Source organism: Nannobrachium achirus, assembly GCF_963921795.1.
Source record: "Nannobrachium achirus genome assembly, chromosome: 6".
In the NCBI taxonomy this organism is placed as follows: Eukaryota; Metazoa; Chordata; class Actinopteri; order Myctophiformes; family Myctophidae; genus Nannobrachium; species Nannobrachium achirus.
Genome location: NC_137815.1, coordinates 23,417,629 through 23,435,135, shown reverse-complemented (window position 1 = coordinate 23,435,135; position 17,507 = coordinate 23,417,629). Strand labels below are relative to the sequence as shown.

The following is a 17,507-nucleotide window of genomic DNA, read 5'->3' as shown; positions in this document are numbered from 1 at the left end:
CCCACCTGGAGTAGTTACTGTTCAGTCTATATAGGCTCTATGCACACTACAGCAGCCATGTCGGCAAGACATTGGGCCCCTTCCTTACTTCCTTCAATTCAATTTTCAATTCAAAGGAGCTTTATTGGCATGAGAAAACATACGTTTACATTGCCAAAGCAAGTGTCACAAATAGAATAAAAACAGTTGAAAATGGGGAACATATATACATTGGGAGGGGGTACAGCATTGTGTAAACAGAGCCATGTTGCATTGTGACATTTTATATATATACAGGGTATAAAGCCTTTGGAACAAACAACAGCATTATTTTTTCTCAAAATGCCTTCACAGGTGTTAACTTTTTAATTGTAACTCTGGGAGTGTACAAATGGAACCAAATGGACCCTTACTTACCCCTCAAGGTCCCTAGACCCCACTTTCAGACCCAATGGCTTGGCAGAGTGTCTCCAGTGAGCCAACATGCAGAATATCCTAAGTAATTACGTTTGACCAGAATGGGACAGAGGCTACATTAGTCTCATTGGTAACGCCTCATTCAGTGCTTCCCCTTGGATGGAGTTGTAACTGTGGCGGGCTGGGCTCCTCATGCGCGTGTGCACACTTTTCGGGTTTCTACTATGACTTTCCTAAAAATCAAGCTGTGGCGGTCAAAAACAAGGTGTGGCGGGCTGCCACAGTGAAATGCATATAGGGGAAACACTGCACCTGTGAAGGAAGTAATGAAGGGGACACATTTTTTCCAATATGGCTGCTGTACATAGATCCTTTAGCTGTACTGGGGAGGGCATTGTTCTATCCAAAGTGAAACAACCGTGTCACCGTTTTCCACAAAGGTTATACAGCGTTGTTGTGTCAAATCAATATGGACACCCGACTGGAGTCGTTTTAATATGGTTGCTCTCAGGTGGAAACCTTGTATGTCCAAAACTATTACTTTATAGGGAATGGGCGAATAAAAGGACCATGTGCATCCAATGTAGTTATTATTTTTGTCACACGCTGTTGTTAATACTTTTCATTTATATTTCGGGCATGCATTAAAAGTTTCAAACAAGTTCAAGCTCTTCCTAAAATGGCTATAATAGCAGAGCTTTTTCTGGTGGAAAGTGGAGGTGGACAGGAAACAGATAGAGAGAGATGGGGAGAGACGGAATCGTCGGAATTGATCCCGCGACGCACTGTCTACGCTGTCTATGCTACTTTAGAGCCTATAGGTGCCCGGACCACTAAGCCACGGCCAGGGCTTTAAGGGGGGGACAAAATAAATATGGACATACAAGGTTTCTGGCCGGCAGCGACAATATGCTACTGTATGTGTCTTAAAACACAGTGGTTTAATGCAGTGGTCCTTAACCTTTTCAGGCCACGACCCCCAAAATAGTCATATTTTAACTGTTGAATGAGAAAACAATGTTTCATATCAAGTTAATCATCTGGGGACCCCCAAAATAATTTGGGGACCCCTCTGGGGGTCCCGACCCACAGGTTGAGAACCACTGGTTTAATAGACAGAGAGAAATTGTAATACTCTTCCAGGAAACAGCCAAACTATCTTTCAAACTGTACTGTATATTTACTTTTTTTCTTTTCCACCAGAAAGCATTCAATATGTAGATTTATTTTTTAATGAGCCTGAGGTTGGCGGCGTTGCGCCGAGAGTGATTTATGTGTCGTACTGTACGGAACGCAGCCGTCACCCTTCAGCGTCAAGACAAAGTTTATAAACACAAGATGAATGGCCTCAAGTTGTTTCCACTACTCCGAATTCCCCCCTGGCATATTTTCTACCTGTCTGACAATATTGGTCTGCACTAGACAAAACATATTCTACAGAGGGTGCAAGATGGTCCTTTTGTACTGCGGAATGACAGGTTCCAGTGTCGTAAAGTGGTGTAACTATAAAGTACATTTACTTAAGTACTTTACTTTACAATTTTGAGGTATTTGTACTTTACTTGAGTATTTCTAATTTCCAAAACTTTTGCTTCTACTCCACTGTTTCGGATCCAAATGTGTCCCAATCTCACTGAGAGCCAGTCATCTCGGAAAGTACAGCTTTAGACAGGGACTGAAAATACTTTTTTTTTTTTTTTCACTAAAATGTGATAAAGCCACTAAAGCATTTCATAGATTTCAGGCTACATTTCACTTAAACGCCAGAGCTTAACTCTGCATGTAAATAAGACTTTTTTTAATTAATGTGAGAGATCGTCAGGTCATTTGCAGGTTAGACATTTATTTAAAACTTGAATATCTCAAAAGTAGTATTTCAGCATGGCATCATTCTATAAGCCATATCTTCAAAACTGTTGGGTCAATCTCCACAACCAATATATCATTTTGTAGCTATGATCCCCAGCTTTCAAGTGAAATGAAAAAATGAAAATGAATAAAAATCCAATGACTGGCTCCCAGCCAAATTGGGACACAAATATTGTACTTTTACTCTTCTGCATTTATTTGAAAACTTTAGTTACTAGTTACTTACTTTGCAGATATAAATTATAATATTACAAAACACACATAAACCACTTTAGCCCTATTGTATACTTAGGCTATTTGAAAATAGTCGATCTACAAGCTGTTGTGAGCTTGTAGATCTGTTATTTTCAAACATTTTTGTACTTTTGGTATATTTTGATGCCACTACTTTCATACCTTTACTCAAGTACATTTTGAATTCCGGACTTTTTCTTGTAAGGGTGCCCTCACACCAAAATACCTATGAGAGTGGAATCCGCGTTTCGTCAATGCATTTCAATGAGAAATTTTGCAGAAATCCTCTGCTGGCATGAAACCGCTTCACTCTCATTGAAATGCATTGGCGGAACGCGGATTCCACTCTCATAGGTACTTTGGTGTGAGGGCACCCTAACAGAGTATTTCTACATTGCAGTATTGATACTTTTACTTAAGCAAAAACAATTGAGTACTTTTTCCACCACTGACTGGTTCCCATCCACACCACTAACAGAACATAATAGAAGCATGGTGAATGAGTTAACTGGCCTTGTATGGTTTCTGTACTCATCTAACAGCACTACAGAGTGCGAGTGAAAATTGACCCAATTTGGTGGTTCCCAAACCTTTTAGCTCGAAACCCAAAATATAAATTTGATGTCACTCGGGGGACCCAATCTACAACCTCTATTTTCTTTTTCTTTCTTTTTATGATTTGTTTGGGGTTCTTTGGAGAAATGTATGAAAATCTTTTTAGCAATAAAAGTAAAAAGGGATATTTACTTGCACAGTTTGAGAACCACTGCACTAAATTGCCACTTTCAACTTGCATTATAGGCAGCATTTGTTAATAAATTAAATTATAAAAAGATATTTTGACTATGTTAATCTAGAGAAAATGTATATAGATTTACACGTCCATATTTTGCTGCGCACAACCCATACCCTATCACCGTCACTTGTCTTTGTCTGAATATTTTACTTGTTTGATTCAACTGTTACATCCAAATTACCCAAACTGAATCTAACTATAATATCCTTTGTCCCTGACGTGTTTCATTCAGAGAAGGTCTGCCTTCCCCCCCAGAAAGGCAATTGTTCTAATGCACACTAAACCTACTAAATGGAAACAATAGAATTATTAATGACGTGCTTAATCCTTTGTTATTTCAGGAATACATTTTTCGTCTGGAGCCCGGCAAAGTGGATTCTGGGAAAGGCAAATGTCCTTATGACCCCAAACTCAACAGCGTTTCAGCATTAATCAGTAAGTACTTGTTTCCTTCCTCGCGTGCATAGCTTGCATGCTGTAGAATATGCATAGATGTTAATGATTCTTCATGAAAAACAAAGGCTTTCAGTAATTCCTCAGTTTCCAATCAAGCTTTTCCCCAAAGGAGAATGTTTTTCAATAAACTATGAAAGATATTGTACATTTCAAATGTGCTTTCCTTACCATTTAGGCCTAGGATTATTGAATGCTTTAACCAGTGAAAAATAGCAGATATACAAGCTCACAGCGCGGCACCGAGTGCCGCGCTGCGAGCTTGTAGATCTGCTATTTTTGAAAAAGTTGTGAAAATGTGTGCAAATCTTTGAATATATGTATTTTCAAAGTGAACGTTTCAAATTTTGCGTCTGGGGGGTCCCTGGAACTAGATATTTTGAGATGGGGGGTCCGTGGCCAAGTTCCGTTCAGGACTTATTTGTATGTACAATGTGCATACATGGGTATACAGTAAAATCCAGAGAAAAAGGGAAAAAGGGACCCGTATTATATGGGCTTTGAGTTAAATCAGCACCCTGGATTTTGCTGTGTAGGTGGTCTAGTGTTGACAACAGATTGCAGGTGGTCATACCCTGTCCCTGACCCCTCCAGCCAGGGCATATAGCCCCTGACCTCCCCTTTGTGTGTGTGTGTGTGTGTGTGTGTGTGTGTGTGTGTGTGTGTGTGTGTGTGTGTGTGTGCGTGCGTGTGTGTTAGGATAGCCAGCGGACATCCTCAGTCTGAATTTGTATGTTCCACCTGTGCTATTCGCACGAATTTGCATTCGCCGTGTGTCACCGCCGTCTGCCAAAAATAGCGGATCGACAAAGCTCACACAGCGTCCAACAAAGCCTAAATCAACAACATATAAATCAGTGGTGGAAAAAGTACTCAAAAGTTTTACTTAAGTAAAAGTATCAATACTGCAATATAGAAATAATCTGTTACAAGTACAGGTCTGGAATTCACTTCCAGACCTTCACTTTTGCAAAAGTATTGGCATCAAAATGTACTTAAAGTACCAAAAGTAAAAGTACTCCTTGGACAGATTGTCCCATTTTAAGTTTTCTAATGTCTACAAATCTTTGAAAATAGACGATCTACAAGCTCACAATCGCGATGCATTGTGAGCTTGTAGATTGGCTATTTTCAAATGGCCGAAATGCCTCTAGGGTTGAAGTGTTTCATGTATGTTTTGTTATAATAATGCACCTACAAAGTAACTAGTAACTAAAGTGTTCAAATAAATGTAGTGGAGTGAAAAGTACAATATTAGCATCCGAGATGTAGCGGAGTAGAAGTAAAAGTGTTGGACACTGGAAATACTCAAGTAAAGTACGAATACCTCAAAACTGTACTTAAAGGGGCACAACCACTTTTCAACCTATGTTCATATAATTGGTCCTCACTCAAAAATAGCATTTTTTTTTTCTCAGAGGAGGGCTGTGGGCAGGTCAGAAACCCATCGTCTTGTGACATCATCGATTGCCAATCCAGCTTATAGAAACTGCAGGCTTTCTATTCCTGAAAAGTTGCAATTTTAAAGTGGAAGCCATTGTTCTCGCGATAATAAAAATCTAAATATTTTTTTCAAAAATATTGATTACATTTTTTTTTTTGGAAAATGATTGCGACCGTAGGGAGCTACTTACTGTAGAAACCTCCACCGGCTGTCCGTGGGTGAGTCAGTGAGTCAGTCAGTCCATCACACTTTTGCCCTGCTCATATCTCCACAACCGTTGCCCCCATCCATGCCAAATTTTGCACACACACTCCTTGACTGCCAAACTACAACCTCCAAGGACCCCCGGAGCCCCAGGGACCCCCAGGTCCCTGGGGGACCCCCAGATGTAAAAAATGACCAAATGTGCTCACACGTCACACGTCACACTTTTTCCCTGCTTATATCTCCGCACCCGTTGACCCGATCCATGCCAGATTTTACACACACACTCCTTGCCTGCCAAACTACAACCTCCAAGGACCCCCGGAGCCCCAGGGACCCCCAGGTCCCTGGGGGACCCCCAGATGTAAAAAAAGACAAAATGTGCAAAAATGACCAAATGACCACCCCAACGGGGCTGCTCACGGGGAATTCCCGGGGACCACCGACTCCTGGTGCTCCAGAACGGATGCAAAAGTGGTGGCGCCCCCAGTGGAGGACCCCCTGCCACTGCAGCGCACATAAAATGCCGTAACTCGGGCTAGGAGCGTCCGGGAGAGCCGGGGCCGGTACCTATTCGGCCGGCAAGGCAACGCGGAGACCCCACCCCTCATTTCTCACATGGCCCTATTGTAGTGCCACCTTCAGGCCGATTTTTAAAACACATTTTTGGACACTGCTCCTACAGTTTTTGCCCTAAAATCACGAATATCACTACACAGCATGTCTACACTCATGTCATCAACATGGATCAGGAAGATTTTGGAAAAACAAATTTTTGCCCTATTTGTGGAGATAAGCCACCTACGGTCGCTTATCTCCCGATTAGGGAGTCTTACTGGTGATGTCACAAGACGATGGATTCTGAACTTCCCACAGCTCTCCTAGGAGACTTGGACTGAGTAGAAAAAATCTTTGATATTTTATCATGAACATTAGTGAGGACCTATTATATGAAGACAGGTTGAAAAGTGGTGAACTACTCCTTTAAGTACAGTACTTGAGTAAATGTACTTTAAATGTACCACTGTCTCCTCCCTCCCGTCTCTGTGTGATTGACAGATGGAGAGCTGTACGCAGGCGTCTACATCGACTTCATGGGGACGGACTCGGCCATCTTCCGTACGCTGGGCAAGCAGACGGCCATGAGGACGGACCAGTACAACTCCAGATGGTTAAACGGTAGGGTCCCAATTGTGGGTCGTGGACACAGAAAACGAAATAAATACAAAAATGAAACAACATCAGAAGTTAGTGAAGGAGAAGGATTGAATATAGCCGATCTACAAGCTCACAGCGTGGCGCGAAGCGACGCATTGTGAGCTTGTAGATCTGCTGTTTTCACTAGTTTAGGTACCAGGCTAGTTTCTCTTTCGGGTCTTGAGTTAAAAGGTTTGTGAAACACTGGTCTATTCTAGTGGTTTTCAACCCTTTTCATATCAAGGGGTCCATTATTTATTTGGCATTTGGGCCGTGGACCACTGTTTGATAAGATGTAGCCTCTCAGACCCAAAAACGTTGAATATTTTGTTATCGTCGGATAAAGATTTTGTCCACAATTCCATGCTGTATTGATGTGTTACCATAGGAGAGATAACAGACCAAGTTGATCATAATAACAATTCTTCTACATTATGTAATTGTGTGGACTTATTGAAAATTAAGTAATGCAGACATTTAACAATAATTTAACTCTTGAGAGCGTAAAATGAAACCAAATACGTGTCCATTTGGTTTCATTTTACGCTCTCAAGAGTTAAAGATCTATTATAGGGCATAGCAGTGGGCGTGGTTTTACTGGTGCCATCTCCCATTCATTTCCCCCATAGACTTTTACAAAAATATTTCACAGAATCAAAGGTTTTATGGTCATGATTCACAAGGATCCTGGATGGCTTGATTCTAGGCTTAAAGAAATTGATATAACTATTTTTTGTAAAAGTCTATGGGAAACATTCATGGGAGATTGTTTTAGTGGCACCAGGAAACCACGCCTACTGCTATGCCCTTTAAGGGTCCATTTGGTTACCAACTCGCCATCATTTAGAGTCCCCCGGACCACCGGTAGAGAACCACTGAAGCAGTCTATTCCTTTGTAGCCTGGGTGCTAAGCCTGCTCGCTCCGTGACGCGATTTGTTTTGCCTCTCCGCATCACAGTCTGGAAATCAGGGACGTGCTGGCCATTGGGAAAAGTGGGACAACTCCCGAACGGACAGTTAATTCCCGGCCGGTCCAGGCCGGCATTAGGAAAAATTTAAAATAAAATGTCGGCCTTCGTTCCATTTTTGGGGCTGGGCGGCCAACAAAGTAAATTGTCACTTCGGGCAGAGACCTTGTCTCCAAGTTTCAAATTTGTACATCTTTTCACAAAGTAAAGCCCTGCTTCATCATACAAGGCCGTTGCACAAAAGTAGTGAAAACAGCAGATCTACAAGCACACAACACCTCGCACCGCGAGGCGTTGTGTGCTTGTAGATCGGCTGTTGTCACTAGTTTAAATCATTTTTAAAATGATATATACAAAACAAACGGTTTTGGACATACAAGGTTTCCACCCGACAACAACGAAATATAACTTGTGTAATTGGCCCACTTGGCTTGTCACTTGTCATGATCTGAAATGGCAATCTTTGAGTAGCAGCAGCGCTATAGAGAGAGATCTCTCTCTGCAGCGCAATGAGGGCCTCTACAACTCTTTTTCCCGGGCTGAAGCAGGGGCCCAGCACGTCCCTGCTGGAAATAATTCAGTTGACTCGTATATTTCTGAGCGTCAGTTGTGACGTAGGCGACGTCGTTGCTGATAAGATGTTGTTCCAACGAATTAGAGTAGGGCAGCCAATACACACTGGTGTATTCGCCCCGCCCCCGCACCGCACCACAGACCAATCGGAAGCCGCGGTTGTGTTCCGGACGCTTTCTATGTCCCACCTCCCTACAGGTGGGACATAGAGATACAAGGCTTTCCAGACTGTGATGCGGAGAGACAAAACAAATCGCGGAACGGAGCGAGCAGGCTGGCACCATGCAGGCTCATTCCTTTGTAGCGTTCTCAATTGATTTGCGGGCGCCGTGCGTACAGTACATTCTGAACTGTCCTGCATCGCACCACGTGCCTGTTCCGCTTCCTAGAGATGGTCGATAGCCTCCCTGCAAATCCATTCCCCGAAAGTCACGGAGAAGTCGAGGAAATGGGTCGGAGGAGTCGCAGAGTCTAGCTGTAAGGTCATACAGTAATGGGGGGGGGGGGGGGGGGGGTGAAATTATCAGTGGTGTAAACTTAGGTCACTGAGTACATTTACTCAAGTACTGTACTTAAGTGCAATCTTGAGGTGTTTGTACTTTATTTGAGTATTTACAATTTACTACACCACTACATTTCGGATCCAAATATTGTACTTTTACTCCACACCATTTATTTGGAAACTTTAGTTACTCGTTACTTTGCAGGTATAAATTATAATAATATAAAACATACATAAACCACTTTAGACCTATTTTATACCTTGGATATTTGAAAATAGCCGATCTACAAGCTCACATAGCGACGCGTTGTGAGCTTGTAGATCTGCTATTTTTCGCGACTCGCGTCAGTGCAACCACAACTTGGCAATTTCCCAGAATTGCACCTTTCTAGTTTTTGTTTGTTTCAAGGACCCCCGGTTTGATATGCTTTAGGCCATGGACCGCCATTTGATATGTTTTAGTTTTTTTTCTGACCTGAAGCCCAATCTACACTGTAAGTGTTAATTTAACTCTGAGAGTGTAGGGTCCATTTGATCATGAACTATCAATCATTTATCTTAGGACCCCCCCTAGAACCCCCTCCCTCAAGGACCCACGTTGAGAACCACCAGCATACAGCCACCACCGCACCCATCACTGCCCCCCCCCCCAGTATGTTTGCCTGGGACAGGGCTTTCCACTTTGACCCGGCCGTCCCCCCACAACAAATCCCCAGTGGGGGGGGGGGTCACTCCCCCCCGTCAAGGCACCTGAGTCCTGCTAATCAGCCCTTTCCCCTTCATCACGGGTGGAGAGATCGTCCCCCCCCCCCCCTCACACACACACACACACACACACACACACACACACACACACACACACACACACACACACACACACACACACACACACACGCATTAAACTGTTCACGGTGCCCTCCCTCCCCCCACACGTTTTAGCTTTCGACCCTTACTGGGTTGTTTCTCTGTCGCTGCAGGGTGGGGGGGGTGGGGGTGGGGGGGGGGGGGGGGGGGGCACAGCAGTGACCCAGTAAGTGAGTGAGTGAAGGGGCAGGGATAACAAGCAGATCTACAAGCTCACAACGGTGTCGTGCTGCGACGCATTGTGATCTTGAGGATCATCTATTCTTGTTTTCCGATGCATAAATCAGGCTTAGGCTATAAGGGCAGTGGAGCTCAGTGGGCGTCTGTAATTAATGAGGAGCGGGGGGAGGGGTTCTGGCAGCATGATGCGTCCTACTGTCATCAGGCGCTAACAATCAGTGATATCTTGCTTTAGCGAGATACTTAGAGGGTTGGGATGCGGAAGTGGAGATATCGGAGGAAATGGAAGCAAAATTGAGGGATGTGTGTGTGTGTGTGTGTGTGTGTGTGTGTGTGTGTGTGTGTGTGTGTGTGTGTGTATATATATATATATATCTCGTCACTGTCGGGCAGAAACCTCGTATCTCCAAGTTTCACATTTGTAATTTTTTTAGCAAAGTAAAGCCCTGCTTCATCAAACAAGGCCGTCGCACAAAAGTAGTGAAAACAGTCGGCTGTTTTCACTAGTTTAAATCATTTATAAAATGATAAATGCAAAACAAACGGTTTTGGACATACAGGGTTTCCACCCGACAACGACGATATATATATATAGGAATCGTTAAAGGGAACCATTTAGGAATCGGACCGTGAAGAGGGAATCATCAAGGAACCGGGAATCTTAAAATCCCAAAGGATCGCAACCCTGGCGATACTTCTGTGCCGCAAGTACATTTACTTGTGTCTCAGCACTGCAGCTCATTCCATTTCTGCCTCTCTCTCTCCCCTCTAACAGATCCCACGTTCATCCACGCGCATCTCATCCCAGACAGCGCAGAGAAGAACGACGACAAGCTCTACTTCTTCTTCCGGGAGAAAGCCTCAGAGATGGGCCAGAGTCCCATGGCCCAGTCCCGCATAGGCAGGATCTGTCTGGTGAGTTTCCTCTCAACCCAAAAACCTCAGATTATTAGAAAAATTAAAAAAAGTTGTTGTTTTTACAGCTGCAACATGGGGTCATCAATACTGTATGTCTGCACACGGACAAATGTGTCTGTGACATGGTCTTGTCTGTGGTTCGTTTGAGATTTTCTGTTTTACACACCATTATGTTCCTATTTTCCAATTACTGAATGTCAAGTCTCCAGGAGTTCTTCAGAATATGTATGACACTTATTTTCTATGACACCATGGAACATTATGAGTCCACTGGTACACTATTGGTTCTCAAAGGTTTTATTTGCAAGCAGGCCTGGAATTTCATAATTGTAGGGGCACGGCCACTTGGCCTTTGGTGTTGTCCATTTTTTAGGACACAAAGGCCAAATGCCAGGGCAGGAAGGCCATCAAATAAAACAATATTTTAGTCCATTGAAAGAATTTGTTGAATTTTAGGTTTAGGGATGATAACCTAATCTGCAGACTGCAGTGAAATAGATAAATTATGGTATTTACAATCTGATCCATGCTCAGCACTGCATCAATCAAAGTCACTGGATTGGTTTAAAGATGGCACCAGTGTCTACATGACAAGAAAGAGACACCGGTGTTTACTGTCTGTCTACATATTGATAAGAAAGAGACAGAGGAGAAAGTGCTACAGTCAGCTGGGGGCATTAAGGCCACTGTGGCCTCAGGTCATGCCATTTCTTTGAGGGGCACAAGGCCAAACTGAGGGGCAATGCCGGCCATGGCCTTCATGGAAATTCTTGCCCTGTTTGCAAGGACCCCCATATAGAGTGTACAAAAGGGTCCATTTGGTTCCATTTGTACACTCTCAGAGTTGCAGACCTGATATGGTTATTCAGGGCTGTGTTTCTGGTAATAGCATATTGTCCACTAATTTCTTATGTCTGTGGGAAAAACTTAATTTTTACAAAAATGTCCACCACAAGCCAGCATGGCGATGACCACTGAACATGTGTGTTGGGTCCTGTGCTTTTGTCTCTCTCGCCCTCAACAGCGATCCAGAAATCCACTTTCCTCCCCGTTGTGCTTACTCACCATGAGTAATTACCGCTGTAGAGTAAGCTACACACCACTCTGCAGCCATAAAACCAAACAAAATCCTTTTGGCTTTTTTACGTTTTCCTCAAAAGAGCCAAGTGAGGAAAACATTCCATTGCAGGGGAGTGTGGGGGGGGGAGCTGTTCCTTGCGTGGACTGTTCTGTTTCACTGACGGAGTTTACCTAAAAGCCAAACCTCGGATCCCAGACTTGCTTGCAGCCCTCAAATCTTGGGCTGGCCAAAAGACTGACCTAAAGCCTAATTTAAGTATGATTTATACTGTATGTACTTTGATGCACAGCAGTGTCAAAAATAGACGAAAAATAAATGTCGCGTGCCTAAAATAAACCGACCTAAGAGCTCACAACGAGCTGTTGCGATGTGGTACGCTGTAAGCTTATAGATTTGCTATTTTCGGTGCAAGACACCAACGAGTGAAAAAGTATGAATGAAGTTCTATACTCTTTATCAGTGGTTCTCAAACGTTGAAACTTGAAGGTCTCCCACTAACTTTGACAGTGTACAAATGGAACCAAATGGTTCCATTTGTACACTGTCAAAGTTACAGACTTGTAAGGGTCAATTTAGACCCCCATGAAGAAACCTAGAGAGTCCCCGAAATCCACTTTGAGAACCACTGCTCTATATTCTTCTCTGTAAGCGACACTGTGGCGCGATGCAGTCCCCCGTCTATATGCACACATAAACACCCAGAGCTGTTTATCTGGTGATTGGTGATGCTTCTGTGAGTTGTGTTTATCACAGCAGAAGGGTCAGTAAGGGACAGTGTCCGTCCAAACCTCCAAACCCTGTCCTTACGCACAGCGTCGCCTCACATTACCCCAGAGACACTGAGGCCCTGTTTGTCAAGAGACTTTTCCTTCTGTCTGCTGAAGCCGGCGAGATGACACGGCCCTGAAGTATATAATTAAGCAGAGAATATAGGCTGCAAAATACATAGATTTGAGGATAATGCAGGATAACTGAATGTGTATCTTTATAAGGACAGTGTGGGGCAAAAAATAGAATTCCCTTCCTTCCATTGAAAGCAACGGTAAACACAGACAGACAGACACAGAAAACTCCCCCAGTTTCTCCGGTTCCGTAAATCTTTCAGACTCTATGTAATGTGTTAAGGTTTTCGGGCTCATTAATCGCGTCCCCTGGGTTTCACTCTTCCATCTTAGTATAGTGGAAGTTGGCGAGCGTCCCTAACAGATGGGCGAGCGGGGCTGACACACGAAGCTGGAGTTTATTCACACGTCCCCTCGGGCGCTGACTGTTCGCTTGGACTGTTGTCTTAAACAGCTGTTGGGTCAGACTGCCGATGGACGGACGGACGGACGGACGGACGGACGGACAGACAGACGAACGGACCAGTCCAGGGGTTCCCAACCTTTTTTTCAGCTCGAGACGCGAAGAGACACATTTGGGACCAAAACGTACAATGAATACGCTATGAATTGACCACTAAAGCTCTGTTTTAATAGTGAAAATAGCAAGCTTGCAACATGTCACATCGTATTGTGAGCTCATAGATCGGATATTCCGGTTTGTTCTTGTAAATTAAAAAAAGTGTAAGTTACATTTAACATTTTATAACATTTTCTTTGCAATTTCTTATTATTATACATTTGTAGGAAACTTAAAACAAATGGGACATTCACTCACGGCCCATAAAAACCTACTGTAAAAACGGGTCACGAACCTAAGTTTGGGGAAACACTTGAACCAGTACATTTGAGTCCATTTTTACAGGGTTGTGTGTGTGACCATGTACAGTAGTAGTAGGTCGTGAGTGGGGAGTGGCTTATTGTTGGTATCGGCCGGTCCCCGTTACAATGCGCTAGACCCCTGGGAGATGGATTGCTGAGTTGGAGCCATCAGGTCCCAGTGCTTGCCGCACCCAAGCCGGGCTGCTCATACACTGAGATAGCGGTGCCTGGGATCGCCAAAGGCGCAAGCTCTGCCGACTGACACATTGTTTGACCATATCTGTGTCTTGTATTTATGTCCCCAACAGAATGACGACGGCGGACACTGCTGTCTGGTGAACAAGTGGAGCACCTTCCTGAAGGCCCGTCTCATCTGCTCCGTGCCCGGAGCCGACGGCATCGAGACGCACTTTGACGAGCTCCGTGAGTTTGCTAATATGGCACTTCCTATAGCGCCTCCCTGCCAGCAGCTTTATATTCATGTCCATTCAACCCCACTTGAGTCCTGGTCTATATTTACTCACCGGCCGCGTGTCATTCAAGGCTCTCTCTCTCTGTGTTCCATTCTCGCAAATGTAAACCGCTTTTTAACCCACTTTCAACGTGGCCTCCCTATTTTGAGCATGTTATCGTAGGCAAGACTTTAGAAGAGCTTCAGCTCATTTTGTCACTTAGACGCACTGTTCAGGTACATACATGTGGAAAAACACTACATAAAAAACATAAACAACAGCTCCAAGAATAAAATCATCCTAAAAGCACATGATAAATGCAGTAAAAAACAGGATGAAGTCAACAAACATTGCACGTTTAGCAAAAAATTGTAGATCTACAAATTCATAACGTTGCGGCTTGTACAGTTAAGTACGTACTGTAGGGCTGTAGGGAGTTAAGAGGTTCACCTTCAAGAGACATGGGAATCTGTATGTAATTCACGAGTACTGGGAGCTCCGCCCCCACCTCTCCGCCGAGACCTCCGACCAGAATCACAGCCGCACCATTCACTTGAATGGATATACAGCGGATTTTACACATTAAATATTAATTCCGTTTTGGACCCAGAGCTTCGAAATCTCGTCCAATCCGTCAACAAAGGCCTGATATGCATTGGAAAAATATGTAGACCTTTAAACTTTTAAAACAATACGACAAAGGAATATATAAGGACGCAACAGCAGAATGAGGAAATCGCCTGTCTGCTGGACCTATACAGAGCCGTTTTCACTTTTCACTGATTTGTTTAGAGGCTATTATTCTCCATTAAACAACCAACCAGAATAAACTGCTTCAAATGTAGGCTACATGTTTCTTATCATGCCGATTGCTTATAAATCTTATCTATAACATTTGATATCTCTCTGGCGTGAAATGTTCGCGATTCCTGACAAGTTTAGCTGCCGAGCCGCAGAGGGAGAGGCAAGGGTGTCGCACCAGTCCAACTTATACATCCCGGATATTAAAAAACGAAATCAGTTATTGATAATGAAGTTATACTGTATAATGCAAGTGTCAGAAATGACTTTAGGGTGTGTGTAATCAATGGATCTCCTCACATGAGCCAAAGACTAAGCGGTCGAGATAGTGAGAGTCAGGGACGTGCTGGCCATTGGGAAAAGCGGGACAACTCCCGAACGGCCGGCCATTAGGAAAAAAATATAGATAAATTGTTGGCCTTTGTTCCATTTTGTGGGCTGGGCGGCCAACAAAGTAAATCATCACTGTCGGGCAGAAACCTCGTATCTACAAGTTTCAAATTTGTACATTTTTTCGCAAAGCAAAGCCCGGCTTCATCATACAAGGCCGTCGCACAAAAGTAGTGAAAACAGTAGATCTACAAGCACACAACGCCTCGCGGTGCAAGGCGTTGTGTGCTTGTAGATCGGCTGTTTTCACTAGTTTAAATCATTTTTTAAAATGATAAATACAAAACAAACGGTTTTGGACATACAAGGTTTTCACCCGACAATCACAAAATATAACTCATGTAATTGGCCCACTGGCTTGTCACTTGTCATGATCCGAAATGGCAAATCTTTGAGTAGCAGCAGCGCTATAGAGAGATCTCTCAATGAGGGCCTCTCCAACTCTTTTTCCCGGGCTGAACCAGGGGCCCAGCATGTCCCTGTGAACCACTATACATACTGTACAGTACAGTAAGACAATACCTCACACCCACTTGTTATTAATAGTTAACCTTCCGCAAACCTCAGGGTTTTTGGAAACTGTCCGCAGTGTCTTACGTTGCTACTGGTCCAGTGATATTAGATATTTGACACAGTATGTGACTACACTACGTGGTACTCTTATGTCCTACTATAAACAAACGTGTTTTGCCATGTTATTCGCAGCCCCATTTACAATATCCTGATGGCCCTCCACTGGGCCCCCGGCCCCATAGTGTGTATCATTGACTCGGTTGTCCTTTAGACATAAGAATGACCTGACATCTTAACTAACTGCTGTTCCCGAAGCTGCAGAGCACTGCTGTGCGTGCGTGCGTGCGTGCGTGCGTGCGTGGCTGCGTGCGTGTGTGCGTGCGAGCGTGCGAGCGAGAGAGAGATGCGTTGTGGCCGATTTTAAACAATTGTTAATTGAAAGTGAAGTTGGTCTGTGGGTTTCATAAACATTGAACCAATGAAAAGCTTAATTGTGACTAAATAATAATAATAATAATAGCTCTAAATAATAATTGCTGTTTCCTGAAAAGTAACACTTTTGGACATACAGGGTTTCACTTTAAATGCTATTCTTCATAGGTTTGAGCACAGAACAGATGTAAAGCTACCTCGATGAAAACAGGGCAACACAACACAATTCAATTCAATTCAATTCAATTCAATTCAAATGAGCTTTATTGGCATGCGTTAAAATGCGTTCAAACGTAGCAGCTCTGACACTCAATGTGAATGTCAAAATATTATTATGCCCCCTTTTGCTCATCCTCTGTCAACATCATGGTGCTCTTAACATCTCATCCACGAGTCAACAGGGTTGTGGACCCGTGGATGTTTATAAGACTGAAGTGGTTAATGTATGTTTTGTAATAATAATCAAAATATGCAAAGTAACTAGTAACTCAACTTTTAAAATAATCATAGTGGAGTAAAAGTACAAGTTTTGCCACTGAGATGTACAGTAGTGGAGTAAAAGTAAAGGTATCGGAAATCAGAAATACTCAAGTGGGGCAGTCGTTGGTTCTTTGCAGAAACACACGGTGTGTCTCCAGCTCAGGCTGTCCTGATGGAGCCCAGCGGAGGCTTCAGAGTGCTGCTACGGGGGCCCAGGGGAGCCGGCCGAGTACATTCAGATGTGGACCAAGTACCTTAGGCTGTGGGAGAGACGTGAATGCATTTAAGTCTTTCAGCCAGAGGAGAGGAGTGGGAACGTAGAGTATGAGACAGAGGTGGAAGAAGTAATCTACTCTTTTTAAGATTTGTTTTTGGAGCTTTTATGCCTATTGATCAGACAGACAGGAAATGGGGGGAGAGATGGGGAGTGACATGCAGGAAAGGTAGTCGGGATTAGGATTCGAACTCGCACTGTCAGTGAAGTGCATGGACCGCTAGGCCAGCTAACTATGCCACAATGTAGAAATAGTCCTGTGTTGGTGGAAAAAGTTGTCTTTTTTAAAAATAGTAAAAAGTAAAAATATCAATACTGCAATATAGAAATACTCTACTACAAGACAAAAGTCCGGATTTCAAAAGTACTTCAGTAAAAGTACAAAAGCATTGGTATTAAAATGTACTTAAAGTACCAAAAGTAAAAGTAATCATTATGCAGAATGTCCCATTTCAAGTTTTCAAACGTTTAAAAATGTTTCGCTTGAAAATAGCACATCTACAAGCTCACAATGCATCGCATCGCCACACGTTGTGAGCGTGTAGATCGGCTATTTTCGGATCTCAGAAATGTATAGGGCTTAAGTTGGTAATGTATGTTTTGTAATTATAATCAAAATCTACAAAGTAACTAAAGTACAGACACCTCAAAATTGTACTCAAGTACTAGTATTTTACATGTCTGGCGGGTTGAGGTGAATGCATTTAGTCTTTCATCCAGAGAGGAGTGGGACCACAGAGTACAAGGCAGGGACGGAGAGACAGAATAATGTCTGTCAGGAGG

At 43.4% G+C, this 17,507-nt stretch overlaps 1 protein-coding gene across 1 annotated transcript in view; it reads left to right on the top strand.

Moving 5' to 3' along the window:
* LOC308286322 (semaphorin-3F-like) overlaps positions 1-17,507 on the top strand; it is a gene marked incomplete at its 3' end in the record, with an annotated part of 108,504 nt that overhangs the window by 76,152 nt on the left and 14,845 nt on the right. The window contains exons 6-9 of the mRNA XM_080727320.1: positions 3,637-3,730; positions 6,456-6,575; positions 10,456-10,595; positions 13,691-13,805. Of these exons, the coding sequence (XP_080583446.1) occupies positions 3,637-3,730; positions 6,456-6,575; positions 10,456-10,595; positions 13,691-13,805 (469 nt within the window). The remainder of the gene's footprint in view (positions 1-3,636; positions 3,731-6,455; positions 6,576-10,455; positions 10,596-13,690; positions 13,806-17,507) is intronic.